The sequence below is a fragment of the Triturus cristatus genome, chromosome 5_1, assembly GCF_964204655.1.
Source record: "Triturus cristatus chromosome 5_1, aTriCri1.1, whole genome shotgun sequence".
Classification (NCBI taxonomy): domain Eukaryota; kingdom Metazoa; phylum Chordata; class Amphibia; order Caudata; family Salamandridae; genus Triturus; species Triturus cristatus.
In genome coordinates, this window is record NC_140587.1 from 127,771,193 (window position 1) to 127,785,367 (window position 14,175).

General features: G+C 46.3%; 1 protein-coding gene across 1 annotated transcript in view; it reads right to left on the bottom strand.

Moving 5' to 3' along the window:
* Positions 1–13,681, bottom strand: part of ZFTRAF1 (zinc finger TRAF-type and ring finger containing 1) — an 86,586-nt gene extending 72,905 nt beyond the window's left edge. The window contains exon 1 of the mRNA XM_085604560.1: positions 13,302–13,681. Within this exon, the coding sequence (XP_085460686.1) occupies positions 13,302–13,586 (285 nt within the window). The 5' untranslated portion in view covers positions 13,587–13,681. The remainder of the gene's footprint in view (positions 1–13,301) is intronic.
* Positions 13,682–14,175: the final 494 nt, after the last annotated feature.

Below are 14,175 nucleotides of genomic sequence, written 5' to 3' on the forward strand. Positions count from 1 at the left end.
GATAACACGCATGTTTTACTAGAGCACTCACTGACCCCTCCTCACCTCGGTATTTAATTGGATCTCCTGGCTCGAGCTCGTGTTAAGCCGCCTGCCCTGTCCCCTGTCCCACCCCGACCCTCCCTGCTTCTGCCCTCCCTTGGCTCCGCAGACTCTCTGATGCTCCCCGTGTGTCCGCTCCCTTTCATCAAAACCACACCCATTACACAACGAGGCGGCTGTGGCAGTGACACACATCGCCCCTCCCCCACCGTCGTGGTGCAGGCTGGCAGCTAGTTCGCGTATCTTGCCTTGAACCGTGCCCTCAGGGCAGCAGTGGGCGTGGCGGACTCTCATAGGCGGCCTTTGCTCACAGAGCGACCTGGGCGGAAACAAATCTGGCATCATTCCAGACTGCTGATAGTACCTAAAGCTATAAGGAACCGGGTGCTGTTGCTACTTCACTGCAGTGATTGTCTCTTAACGCAAACATTTCGCCTCCTCCCCAACGCACCTTAATTATCCACATTACCTCCTTCACTCTAACAAGCATTTGCAATGCAATAGGTCTCGTATTTACGAGAGTTTGAGCTATTGACATTGCAAATGATAATGCATTTATCTGTTTTTAAAACTTAAATAAAAGGCAGTCATTTGCAATGTCAATAGCTCAAACTCGCGTAAATTCGAGACCTATTGCCTTGCAAATGCTTGTTGGAAGATTGCTGATGAGTTTTCTTTGGAATGTGATGTGTTGGTTGAAGGAGATCAATTGACTACCCCACGTAGACGTAGGATTTTTGAGAGAATGCATTCTGGTCAATTTGGGAGGACAGCCACCAAATAACAAGTATGTTGTGATTACTGGTGGCTGGGAATGGATGATGATATAGGGGATTTAGCCCATCGGTGTTACCATCGTGATAAACATTTGGTCACTTAGGTTTCGACACCCAGTATGACTCACAGACCGGAAAAGGTGCGCACAAGGTGGCAATTGACTTTTTGGGTCCTATTAATGTTTTTTATTCTCGCATGAGGTGCTTGATTGATCATCTTTTGAGGTGGGCTGAGGTGAAGGGTATGGCTGAACCCAATATGTGCAGTGTTATTCAATGTTTCAAGGAAGTGTTTGCCAGAGAAGGAACACCTTCTGAAATGTTGTCAGATAACGGTGTGCAGTTTACCTCTGTTGACATGCATGAGCTTATAAAGAAAAATGGCATCACACATTTGTGCACTCCATTATATTCACCCCAATTCATTGGTATGGTAGACGGTTCAATAAAGTACTGGCAGAGTATATCCAAAGTGCACTTAAAGCTGGCAAAGACTGTGCTGAAGCTATTAGAGAGCTACTGTAGGACTACTGCACAAGACCACATTCGGTAACAAAACATACCTTTTGAGTTGCTGAGGGGGAGGCGAGTGGTGTCAAGTATTTTTCCAATGTGTATGGTGGATATTGGTGACGTAATAAAAAAAAAAATCCAGACAAGGGAATCTTGCTGGATCTAAAGGGTTGAGAGGGCCCTTTGAATACGAAGGGGGTGGAGGGATACGTGGTGACTCTCCAATGTTGATGTCCAAAGTGAAGCGTGCCAGTGACGATGTTAGCGGGTCTAGATAGATGCATGAATGTAGGTCAAAGAAAATGTGCAAGAATGTTGGATCTGTGGGAGTGGGAGATCGGGCCTGCATTAAAGATCCGTTGTTGCTGAGAAAAGGTTTATCGAAGTTCAGGGATCAGATTCAAGTGGCGGATGTATGTGGGTACTCTGTTCAAGTTTCCAATGGTGGAACATGTCACATGTGGCAAAGTCGGTTGTGCCGGACATTGTTAAAGTCAAGTATGGGGAACATCTGGGGGTCTGTTCAACTGGCTTGGTGGCCAGTTAAGTAGGAGCTCCCATGCAAACAGAGTATCTGGTAGGTTTATTGATTATCTTTTGTTTTTGTCAGTGTGTATTGTCTTGCCTGTTGGGTTAGGTTAGGGTGTGTGGAAGTGTCAGTGGGGTTATTGTGTTTGTTTACTGGTTGTGAGTGAAGAGAGAGATATGTGGCATCTGTGTAGCTCTAGGCAACCGTTTCATTTTATGGATTGTTTATATAAGCTATGCATTTTAACATTCTATGTATTGCGTAAAGAAGCCATGTTATTTTTGGATCGTTCAGTGTCCTGTTTTGGAATGTACTGTGTTGATTAAATATCCAGAGTAGTTGGAGGAATTGCTCAATCTTTTTACATCTGTACTAATGATGATCCTGTTACTTTAAAAGCAACTATTTCTGGATATCTACATTGTGTTCCAGAGTGTAGCTGACACTTCACATTTGTTAGTGTTCTGTGGAATTAAAAAAACGAAACTGTGGCTTTGCACAGTCCGCAGTCTACAATAGTTTAAGATTGTCAAGAGGATTATTAATCAAGGAGTTCACACACTGGTTGATTCAGGCTTGAAAGAGAACAGGATTTCAAGAGAAAATATATGGGTTTGAAATACTAAAGACAATTGTACTACAACAGTTCCAGCTTTTAGACTATTCCGTTATTAAACTTGGTTCAGGAGTGTGAAGAATTTTTGTAACACTGAAAAGGAGTGATTAGATTCAAGTTAGGTAAGAATTAGAATAAATGATTAACAGAAGAGAAGTAAACCATAGATCAGGAATAGGCATTTGACTAATGTGGATACATCTGTGGGAGATTGGATAAAGATCAAGAAGCCCGAAATCGCAAGTAAGATTTGTTCAAAATATACCACAACTAACCAGGTTATGAAGGTGTTCAGATATTCTGCGTGTGTGTGCGCATCAGTAAAGGGGATAGGATAACGTAAGTAATATTGTGATACTAAAATTAAACAGGGTTGAAGTTAAAAGGTTTGCTGCAGTAAGTTTTGTTTACGACATCCATTTGGGGATGCTGAATGATCATATCTCTTGTTCACCAGTGCAATTGTGGTGAGAATTTGCCAAGCCTGATTGAACAGATGTAGAAGCAGTTGTGGGCAATGCAGGTTTTTGTGAGCAATGAGAAGATTCTGAGTGAAGTGTTCACTAATAGCAAGCAGTAAGTAGGTTTTCAGGAGGCACTACCTTGCGCCAGTGTACCTAAGCACGCACCCAGGTTAAAGGAACTGGTATCAGAAAGAGGGCAAGCAGCACACCTACATATCTGGAAGATTAGGTGTACTTTTACCTTTTAGCTGGGTTTCTCTTTCAGGTCTCTTGATTTTTTTTTTATATCAAAAGGTGAAGATGTCTCCTACTTCGGTTTCAACAAGGTTCACTATGTATATTTCATGTTAAAATATGTGAGTGAACTAAAGTGTTCTTGACATGCTGCTTCAGGTCTGTTCTTACCGGAGGCAGCACGTGCCGTCACTTGCAAGATCTTTTGTTAACTGAAAAGGGGCTTACCGCCCGCTCATTACTGACCACTGCCTGGCTTCATCGTCACTCTTATTTCCTTTCTTCTCATTGGTCAGAGCATGCCAGTTTCACTTTCTCTTTGTTTGCTTGGCCCTCCCCTGGAGCATAGACCAAGTACTGATTTATTTATTTATTGTTGTCCTTCGGCTCCTCGTGCTATTATCATAGCATACCCGTCATCGTTACTGCTTGACCGTCATTGCTTGCCTGTTGTCATTGCCCAGTTCCCATAGTCATTGCTTGCCTCATTTCCCCCACTAAGTTTCTGCTTGCCCCCACCAGCCCCTCGAGTACTCTCACACCAGAAAAAAGCACTAGGATGCTGCCGGTGCTGGGCATGTCATAGTGCTTTTTTCCCAATACAGTTTTTTTTTTTACGTGACATGTACAAATCAGCATTTAGTTTGCTTCTAAGCACTCCCGACATGGTCTTACAAAGGAGACTTAAACACAGAAAGAGATGCAATTTGCTCAGGATCACGTAATGTGTACACGTGGGGAGCCGACATTATAGCTTTTCTGTCACCTGGGATAAAGTCCAGACTCAACAACATTACACAGTCCAACATACATTGAGGGGCCAGCCCAGAGAGAGAAAGAGAGGGATACCTCCACCCATCTGCCTCTAGAAAGGCCACTCAAGCACCCACTGGGCCGATGGCGGCATCCTAACAGCACAGACAGCCCCCGGGCTGCCCAAAAAGGCACTCAACAGCTAGAACTCGGCTACCCGCCCTTCGGTCATTTCCCCCGAGTGCCCGAGTTACCAATCTGACCCCGTCTGTTGTTACTTGAAACATTACTTCAAGTAGGATTCATTGGACCAAAGTCATAAGGGGGGCTGCTGCAGGGAGCTCCAGCGTCCCAGGCATGGCCCCTGTTCGCACATGCTAAAGACCGGCCTTTGCTACGCTAACATGGCATCCTGACACAGACGGTTCCTGGTGTCCAATGTCAGGTGGGAGTAGTTCACAAACCCTGTACTCTGTATTCTGGCACTTTTTATCTCAAATAAATGAAGAACTCAAAGTCTCAGACCGCAAAGAAAATAGGACTGGAAGGACTGTTTAATGATACTGTTGGACACGTTAATATGTCTTCTTCCAGACTCTATAAGCTCTTCAAACAAGCTGATAAACTCTGAGCATTCAACCTCGAAGAAGAAGTATTCAAAGTCTGCAAGCAAGGCAATCAGAAGCTTCAGAAGTGAATGATATTAGCTTATGGCCATCACTTCCCTAACACTCGAGCAACTCGAGACGCTCTCCATGAGAGCTGGTTTTAAATTCCCTTATGTTACGTGCTATTGTGTGTCACATTCTGCAAAATTCTTGTCATAAATATGAAACAAGCATTGGCAAAGCCAATAGGTCTCTCCTACACATGACCCATTGGCATTTGCTGTGAAAGAATACACGTTTGCTTCATTAAGTCTTCACAGAGTTTAATGGCAGTAAACAGCAGTCTGTAATGCCAGACACCTTCTTAATGCCCATTAATCAACGGACATGGAATGCCGTGATGTTACTACCCAAAGCCCCTGGCAGTGCCTGTGACATGAACAGGATTCCACAGACCCACATTCCAAAGGCCTATGGCATATACCCAGTTCTACAGTGAGCCCACAATACTACACATCCCCTTTCTTTTCAACAACATCACAAGCACAGATAACTACTCCTCTAGCCAAGCTCGACGAGAGGCATCGACCCACCCCAGACATACAGTACATTTAACAAACATCTAACAAATGCTACATAACTAAAAACGATCGTCCCACCAAGCAGGGGGTCTTCTCACCCTAACTCCTTGCAGACCGGTGTCTTCACCAGTCACTGCAGCTCCCAGGACCCCTCTTCGATCACTCGCTTGAGAACTAACAAACTCATTGTCAATCACTAACAACCAGCCAGAGCATTTCTACTTCTTCTCAGGCGATGGGACAATACACTGCCCATCCTTCTGAAACAACGCCACCCTCCTAAGATTTCATGTCTGTCCATTTTCCAAGTTTACCCAATTACCTCCAACTTCTTTAACTTTATATAGAACACAAAATTTGGATTAGCCTTCACTCACACCACCAGTTTCACCTTTACCCAATCATTAGTTTCAATCAAACTTGCACCCTTATCAACAGTTCTGACTTTTTCCACCAATTTGGAGTTACTCTCATGCACCCATGACGGAACTAGCTCAGTTCCCGGTTTTCTGCCCCATATCAATTCAAAAAGTGTTTTTCCAGCTGTACAATACACTAAAATTACAGTAAACAATAACTCAGGAAACAAATGATAAAATAGTCAAATATATATATTAAAAAAAAATTAATGGGAGGGCTGGAGCATTTCTCATGGTCCATACTATATTCTGTTGGATGCACTAACACTACTCCCGCAAATCAAACTGAAGATAATAACTTCGTTTTTGGCCTCCAATTTCAAGTTTCTTTATTTATGTGCTCTTTATAAATCGGTTATTTCATTCACTAAGCAGTTGCAGTCCCCCCCCCGAGTAGGCTTTGCCGACCCCCATGGGTCCACGGACCTCAGGTTACGAATCACTGGCCTATTTGATTTACAGGAGCCTACATTCCTCTCAGTGAGGCATAGTTTAGAATTTACTGCCACAGCTATGCATCTCATGGGAACAAAGTACAGTTCATTCTGTTTCGGTGAAATATCCAAAAGTATTTGGTTTATTTTCACAATTCGTATACATTATTCTCCATGTGCAATACCTATCATAAAATGTATTTGATCAATAGCCCTTTGAAGCCAATGCAAAACCTAGAACACCTCTCTTGAACACTAAACCTTTCCCCTCAATAGCTCAGCCAAGCATACACTGGGTCATGCGTAAGGAGGGTGGGGTAGCAGAGATTACATATGCAGCCTCTTTTTGGGTTCTTCTGGAAGGCCTGCTGAGCTGGAGTGGAATCAGCTATGCTGGACCAGTGCCTCGAAAGGGTGGGCACATTTGTGGCTCTCCTCCAAGTGCTACATGCCAAACATCCGAGTGGCACATAGTCAAAGGGTCCTCAAAGAACAGAAGTAAACATGTCAATGATGATGCTGCTAGATAGAAGTAGAATCAACCAGCTGTCAAGGTAATGTCAGGAAAGATGAATGGAATAAGATTGGGGTTACATTTATGCCACTTGGAAGCCCACAGGCCTTAAGTGCAATCTTTTATTAAGTAAGCAGCTTCAGTCACCCAGCAAGGCTGGGGAAGAGTCAGTCAAATGATAGGCAAAGTCTTCTGGATGCAGCATGGAGTTAGGACACACTTAATTGCATTATGTCATGAGTGATGTAATATGCGACGTCATCAGCAGTGCACTGCGGGGGCATGAGTTAACGGCTGCATTTCTCTGCTTTTGTACAAGTGAAACAGCCTAACTATAATGTCCCTGAAACTGTTTTTTTCAGTGAATATCTAAGGTTTATTAAATGCTAATTCCCAACTTTAACGTCCCTGAAACCTGTTGTTTTTTCATTTAATTTCTAAGGTTTTTTTAAATGCTAATACTAACTATAACATCCCTGAAACTTATGGTTTTTTCAGTTAATTTTTCAGTTTTTTTTAAATGCTAATTTCTAACTATGCCTACATAGGTAGGACATATACAGAAAGCGGAAGAAAGGCGCAGAAAGAAGCAACAGAAGTCCAGAACCAGGCCTACTTCGACTGTAACTTTCCACAGACTCATACAAAGTAGCCTAAAAACTAATCCTTCTCCCAAGATGTCTTAAACATCACTTTTCTCTTGAAGGTTCACTATTCATCGACTGCTCAGAATGTTAGGCCTACCAAATGTAAAACAGCAATCCTAACCATATCACTGTGTAAGGTGCGGAAAGAGGTAAGGAAAGAGGCAAGAGAGGTGCACAAAGAGGAAATAAGGGTTCAGAAAGAGGTAAGAGGGGTGCAGAAACAGGCAAAAGAGGTGCAGAAAGAGAGAACAGGGGTGCAGACAGAAGCAAGAGGGGTGCAGAAATTTGCAAGAGAACTGTAGAAAGAACCAACAGAGGCGCAGAAAGAGGCAAGAGGGGTGCCAACTAGCCCTCTTGTTATCTCTAGTAAGCCCCACACAACTGGATTGCTGAGAGTAGTCAGAGGCCATGCACCCTTTGTACAACACTCTGCAAACGTGCCTCCTGGCTCACTGCTGCTTGGGTGATAAAGTCCACTTTAGTCCTGAGGTCCTCAGGACACAAGAGGACCTCATCGCACCACCAGCAGTGCGCCAAGAGGCGCGTTTGCAGAGTGGTGTAAAAAGGTGCATGGCCTCAGACCACCTCTCAGCAATCCCACTGTGTGGGGCTTACTGGAGGTACCTGGTGCCCTAGTTGGCCACTGGGGCCCCTTGGGATTCAGGGAGACTTAATCCCCCAACCCAGAACGTGCCAGGAGGCGCATTTGCATAGTGGTGCAGGGAGGGAGCGGGGTCTCCGGCGAGTTGCCAATTTTTTCTTTTAGGAAGAGGGGCTGTGTGGTACCTTTGGGCCCCAGGGATCCCATCCATCGGGGCCTTAGCCATTCTTTTAAAAAAATAAAATAAATTGAAATGGGAGAGGGGCGCGCGCCGCCCCCTCAAGGCTGATTACGGCCCTAGGGACCAGTAAAACCTTTTTTATTTTTGTTTAATAGAAGGGGGGGCCACTTTTGGCCTCGCGGACCCCAACCCCTGGGGACCTCCTGGCCTGCCTGATTTTTTTAAGCATTTTGGAGGGGGGAGCAGAGTGGCCCCCACTGGAGGCCATTTTTGGCCCCCACTGGAGGTCATTTTTGGCCCCGGGGATCCCACCAGGACTTTGCCTCTTTTTAAAAATATATACATTTAATTTTGAGAGAGCGGGCCACGTGGCCCCCTCCCAGGCCATTTTCGGCCCTGGGAACACCATCCTCCGAGTCTTGGCCATTTATTTATTTTTTAACCTTTCCAAAGGAGGGGGGCCGCGCGGCCCCCCTCCCCAGACTGATTTCGTCCTTGGGGCCCCTGGCGCCTAGCCATTTTTTTTAATTAAGTAAAGGGAGGTGGGGCGAGTGGCCCCCCTCCCAGGCCATTTTTAGCCCCGGGTACACCATCCCCCCGGGGCATGGCCCCAAGACTTTCAAGACAGAAGCTGACCTGAGCACGGCATTAGTTTTGAAACGTTTGCGAAGATTCATCAAACGGCGCCAAAGATATTAGCAAATCAAAAAACGCTTTTCCTATTGAAACTAGATCCTAACTATAACTACCTACTGGAGACTGTCAGTAGGATAGTAGGACAAACAATCCTGTAGTGCTGCACTGTCAACATGTTACAGAAGGCTTACTATCCTGGAAAAAATATATATTTTATGGCACCCAATGAGATATTGTTCAACACTTTATGTCTTGATTTTTGTAATGCTTAACCACAGGATTACTAGAAGTAATGACACTAAAAAGCGAAAAGGCTCGGATTGCGAAGTATACACACAGAAGAAGTGGCCTGAAATTAATACTGGTAGTCATGTGTACAAGGTGCTGTTGCGATTGTCTGTCTCATGACTTCCTCGAGCCCCGCTGACTTAATGCCATGAATTATTCAAACCGTCCAAGCGAGTATGGCAGCTCAGCCGTTACTAGGTAATGGTGAACACGGATAATCTGGGCAAGTTACAAGTAGAATATGGAGCCTTTTCAGGCAATTGTATGCGGTGTGTTATAACTGGGGGTCTCTAGTTGGCAGAGGTAGGTACCTTTGACCAAATAGGGACCCTTGCTTCTAGTCAGAGTAAGGGGGTACACTCCTAAAATAACCCCTGCTCACCCCCTTGGTAGCTTGGCACGAACAGACAGGCTTATCTCAGAGGCAGTGTGTAAAGCATTTGTGAACACACAGTAATCCAGTGACAACACTACAGATGGACACCACACAGGTTTTATATCAAAAATAAGTATTCTTTATATAGACTTATCACAAGACCACAAACGACAAAAATCCACAATACTGTACTTTAAAAATGGTAGAAATAGCTTAGTTCTCTTAAGATGGTAAATGCGTCACTTTAAGTTCAATGTACCTTTGGATGCGTAACGCTATACAACTAAAGTGTTGCAGGGAAGGTGATGTGTCAGTTCCTTACACGCAAGAACGGTTATGCGTCGGGTCCCTACTGATACGTAGGGGATGCGTCAGTTCTTCTCGGCGTGGGGAGGTGATGCATCGGTTTCTTACTGCGCTTCCGTGGCGATACGACCAGCAGCGCCGTGGTGCGATGAAGATCCGGTGCAATGAAACAAAAATGCCGTCTTCGTGTTGCAACACGATGCGTGCACGCCCGGCGGCGACTCAACGATTCTTCTGAGCCGCGACAGGCACTACGACACGCTTCTCCGGTGATGCGACGGAGTGTGCTGTGACGGCGACACTTCTCCGGTGATGCGAGACGCTTCGGCGATGCGATGCGACAGCTGCAGCGGCAACACACTTCTTCAGTGATGCGACGACAGCAGCGGCGACACGCTTCTCCAATGATGTGACAGCGTCTGATGCGACGGCGACCCTCTTCTCCGGCGAGGCGCTTCTGCGAAGCGACAGCGGCGACACCCTCTTCAGTGATGTGACAACAGCAGCTGCGACACGCTTCTTCTTCGTGAGTCGCGCTTCCAGCTGATTGCGACACACAGTCCTCAGAAGGCCCAACACAACAGCAGGCACTTCAAAGGAACTCTTGGGGAGCTGGTGGGTGAAGTCTGTTGTCCCTGAGACTTCAGCAGGAGGCAAGCTCTATCTCAAGCCCTTGGAGATCCTTCACAAGTTGATTTGAAAGTAGCACAAAGTCCTTTCTCCTTTCTTTGGCAGTCAGGCAAACACTGCAGGCCAATCCCCTAAACAGCACTCAGCTAGGGATAGTCTCTTCCTCAGTTTCTCGGGTTCCTTTTCTCAGCAAAGGTTCTTCTTGTTTCCCAAAGTGATCTAAAGTTCTGGGGTTTGGGTCCCCCCTTTTATACTCATTTTCTCTTTGTTCTCTGAAGGCAGAGGCCTTTGCCTAGTGCAAACTAGTTCTGGTCTGTCCTGAAGCACTTTGACAAGACTCCTTTCCTTTCACAGTGTAGGCAAGGGACATCAGATGCACCACAGGAAGTGGAGCCAGCATTGTTGAGGTAAAGCACAACCCTATTCAGGTCCCAGGTGCAACTCCTCCCACCCATCTACATGCAGATCCCTCTATTCAGCCCTGTGCTGACTCACCCTGTCTCCTGTAATCCCCCGGGCCCCTGTCACTCAAACTCCAGACAAGGAATACACAACCTAGCAGAGGCAGGCTTGGATAGTTAAGCAAAAAAATACCTACTTTCTAAAAAGTGGTATTTTCAAACACAGAATGTTAAAATAAACTTCACTAAAAGATGTATTTTATCATTGTGAGTTCAGGCATATTAAACTCGAATTTCCTGGGTCAGTTAGGATTATAAAATGTTATAGTCAAACTGCCCATTCTGGCCTAACAGGTAGCCTTGCAATAGTGAAAAACGAAAATGGCTGTAATTCACTACCAGGACATGCCACACACACCAGGGCATGTCCTACCTTATACTTACAATGCACCCTGCCCATGGGCCTACCATAGGGGTGTCTGATATGAAAAAAGGGAAGGTTTAGGGACTTGCAAGTGGGTGCACTTGGCCAGTCAACATGGCAGTAACAGACTGCACGCAGGCTCTGCAATGGCAGGCCCGAGACACACTTTACAGGATGCTTCTGTGGGTGGCACATCCAGAGCTGCAAGCCCACTAGCAGCATTTGATTTACAAGCCCTGGGCACCCATGGTGCACTGTACTAGTGTCTGACCAGTAAATCAAATAATCCAATCATGGAGTCACTAATCCATACATCAATTTACATAGGGAGCACTTGCACTGTGGCACTGAATAGCAGTGGCACAGTGCCCAAAGCATCTAACACCAGCAAAAACACATGAGGCAACAGCAAAAAATGGAAGGGAGACCCACGCCAATGGTGCCAGGTCTAACACGGTGGTTAGGAATAATTGTGGCATTCAGACGACAAGAGCGAGATCAGCTGGACAACAACCCTTTGCTTCTCGTTGTTAAACACAATCAATAAAGATTCTTTACATCTCATTTAGAATAGCAATGTGTCCACCACAATACTGTGTCCTCAAGGGGCCACCAGGTGCCGTGCAATCTATACTGAATGACTCCTTTGTGTGAAAAGCACCAAGGCGTCACAAAGAACAGACACAACCAGCAAACACCAGGGTCATACCGATTAAAATCCATAGCCCTACATCACAGATACTTCAGTTTGGTGTACAGCGCTCGATTGAACTGCCCGGTGAGCTCACCCAGAATCGCAGCCAACGGCAGGAATAGGCCGCAGATAAAATGTGTTAGAGAAAATATATGTGAGAAGAGATGTTCGAAAGCGCCTGAAGGCCAAACAGTACAACGCTTGAGGCTCCCCGCTCCAGGATCTACAAGATTTCTTACTCTACCGAGTCATACTAAATACAGACGCTGTGCTAAGGGTAAACACAGCGCAACGGTTCCACCCCACCCGCTGGCTTTAATAAACAAGCCATGACATACGTCGAGGAGACAAAAACATACTCTCCCAGTTATCTGCCAGTGTAAAGGGATGCTCTATCAAAGAGCCCAAGTTTGCGTCGGGCATTCTCCATTGGATCTCAGTACTGTACATTCAACCATTTTTCTGCTGCAACTCTTGTAACCAACACACTGTATCAGGCACTGACCGCCCCAAACTGAAGCCAGGGGGCGTTACCGCCACCATCATAAATTAACTCGTCATTTACATTAGGCGGTCGCTCCCTGCAAAGATTCAACATCCATTATGGCAAAAAGTAACCGAGCATCAAAAAAAAAAAGGTCCAAGTGTTTGATAATAACTCGAAGTTAAACGAAGAGGTGGGAAAACCCACAGTAACTGGGGATCGGGTGGGATAATGGCAGATTAAGAAGGCGTTAAAGGCAATATTCTGGAAAGGGACCAGGTGGTAGAGGCTCTTGGGGTCGATAGCGGTTGGAGGGGGCTAAGTACATGAGGGCTGTAAAGGTTCGGGGAAGAAGTGGGTGAGTACCTATGGAGAGCCATCAGTGCCTGAAGTAGTGTTTCAGGAGGACTCAGTAACAGGGATAGTATGACTCTAGGGTGGGGCGGCAAATACCTGTTGATAGTAACGGTTGAGGTGGGGGCAGTAACTGACGGCAGTAACTGGGGGTAAGGCATGCACTTTGTGGAGGTGGTTAGGGTTCAGAGAGGCATAACTTGGGGTGGTGAGCGGGAGTACCATGTGGTGGTACTAGTTAAGTATGGGGACGAGTACACAATGATAGAACATCTTTGAGAGGTGGCAGTACCCCTCGATGATAACGTAAGAGACTAAATACCTTTTGGTGATATGGGTAAAGTGGTCATTACCTCCCTGTAGAAATAGTAAAGGGTTCAGTATCTCTGGGCAGAAATGGTAAAGGGGTCTGCGTCTCTGAGTGGTAACGGTTAAAAGGGTTCAGTGCCTCTGGGTGGTAAAAGTAAAGGGTCAGTGCATTTAGGCGGTAAAGGGATCAGGGCATTTAGGTGGTAAAGGGATCAGGGCATTTAGGTGGTAAAGGGTACAGTGCCTCTGAGTGGTAAAGGGATCAGTGCATTTAGGCGGTAAAGGGATCAGGGCATTTAGGTGGTAAAGGGGTCAGTGCCTCTGGGTGGTAACGGTAAAGGCTCAGTGCCTCTGGGTGTTAATTGTTACGGAGTCAGTTACAGTGCCTTCGAGTAGAAATGATAAAAAGGGTCAGAGCCTCTGTGTGGTAACGGTTCGGGAAGAAGGATGTGAGCAGCTGGCAACAGTTGGGAAGGGAGCTCGGTACCTGGTAGACGGAGGCCTTGGGCAGGTCCAGGCAGACAGTGCAGCACAGCACTGAGTAGAGCCGTTCCTCCAGCTTGACGCTGCCCGCGGCCCCGATTCTAAGCCGCTTCTTGAGGGGCGCATCGGGGTCTCCGTCCTGCAGGTGCAGAACCCGTGTCCCCAGCAGAGTGCCCCCCACCTCTTCCTGCGCCCCGCCTGCCGGGCCCGCCGCCTCACCCAGTCCCGCCGAGGAGGAGCCCGAGGACCCCTGGCCGACCCCGGCCTCCCTGTCTTCCACTCCGGACATATTCGACAACGTAAGACTCCAGACAACCGATAGCCGAGACACCACCGACACTTCAAGCCGCCATCTTTGTTTTCCCTACTGTCTCTCGCGTGACCCACCCCCATGCCTGGCCGTCACATTGCTAGCCAATCAGTATACAACAAAATGAGGAACGGCGGATCAAGTCACCAATCACGGTGCGGTTGGAGTGTCAGTGTGCAAAGCTGTCAAAACAGCTTAAGGTGAGAAAAGAGGCGGGGCTTCGGCTGGATGTTTTGTCGGCACAGTATGGAGGGGGGCACTCTACGTCACCCCTTCGTTCACGGGATATCGGGGCCTCCTGGGCCAGCTATATCTAGCTTTGTGTCGTCACTGGTGCCCTGAGTACAGCTCTCGCTGGAATTATGAAATTACCATATTTTAAAATGTTTGTTTTTTTACTTTCCACAAAATATTCCAGGACTGCAGTTAGAATGATAAATAACTTTCCTGGAGTAGTCTTTCTTTTCTGTCTGTTGCCCTCCCCCATTTAGAAACAAAAGAAAGGCCATAATAGCAGTCAGAACTCTAATAATATTGATTTACCTTATGCTGTTCTGCTGCAGAGCTG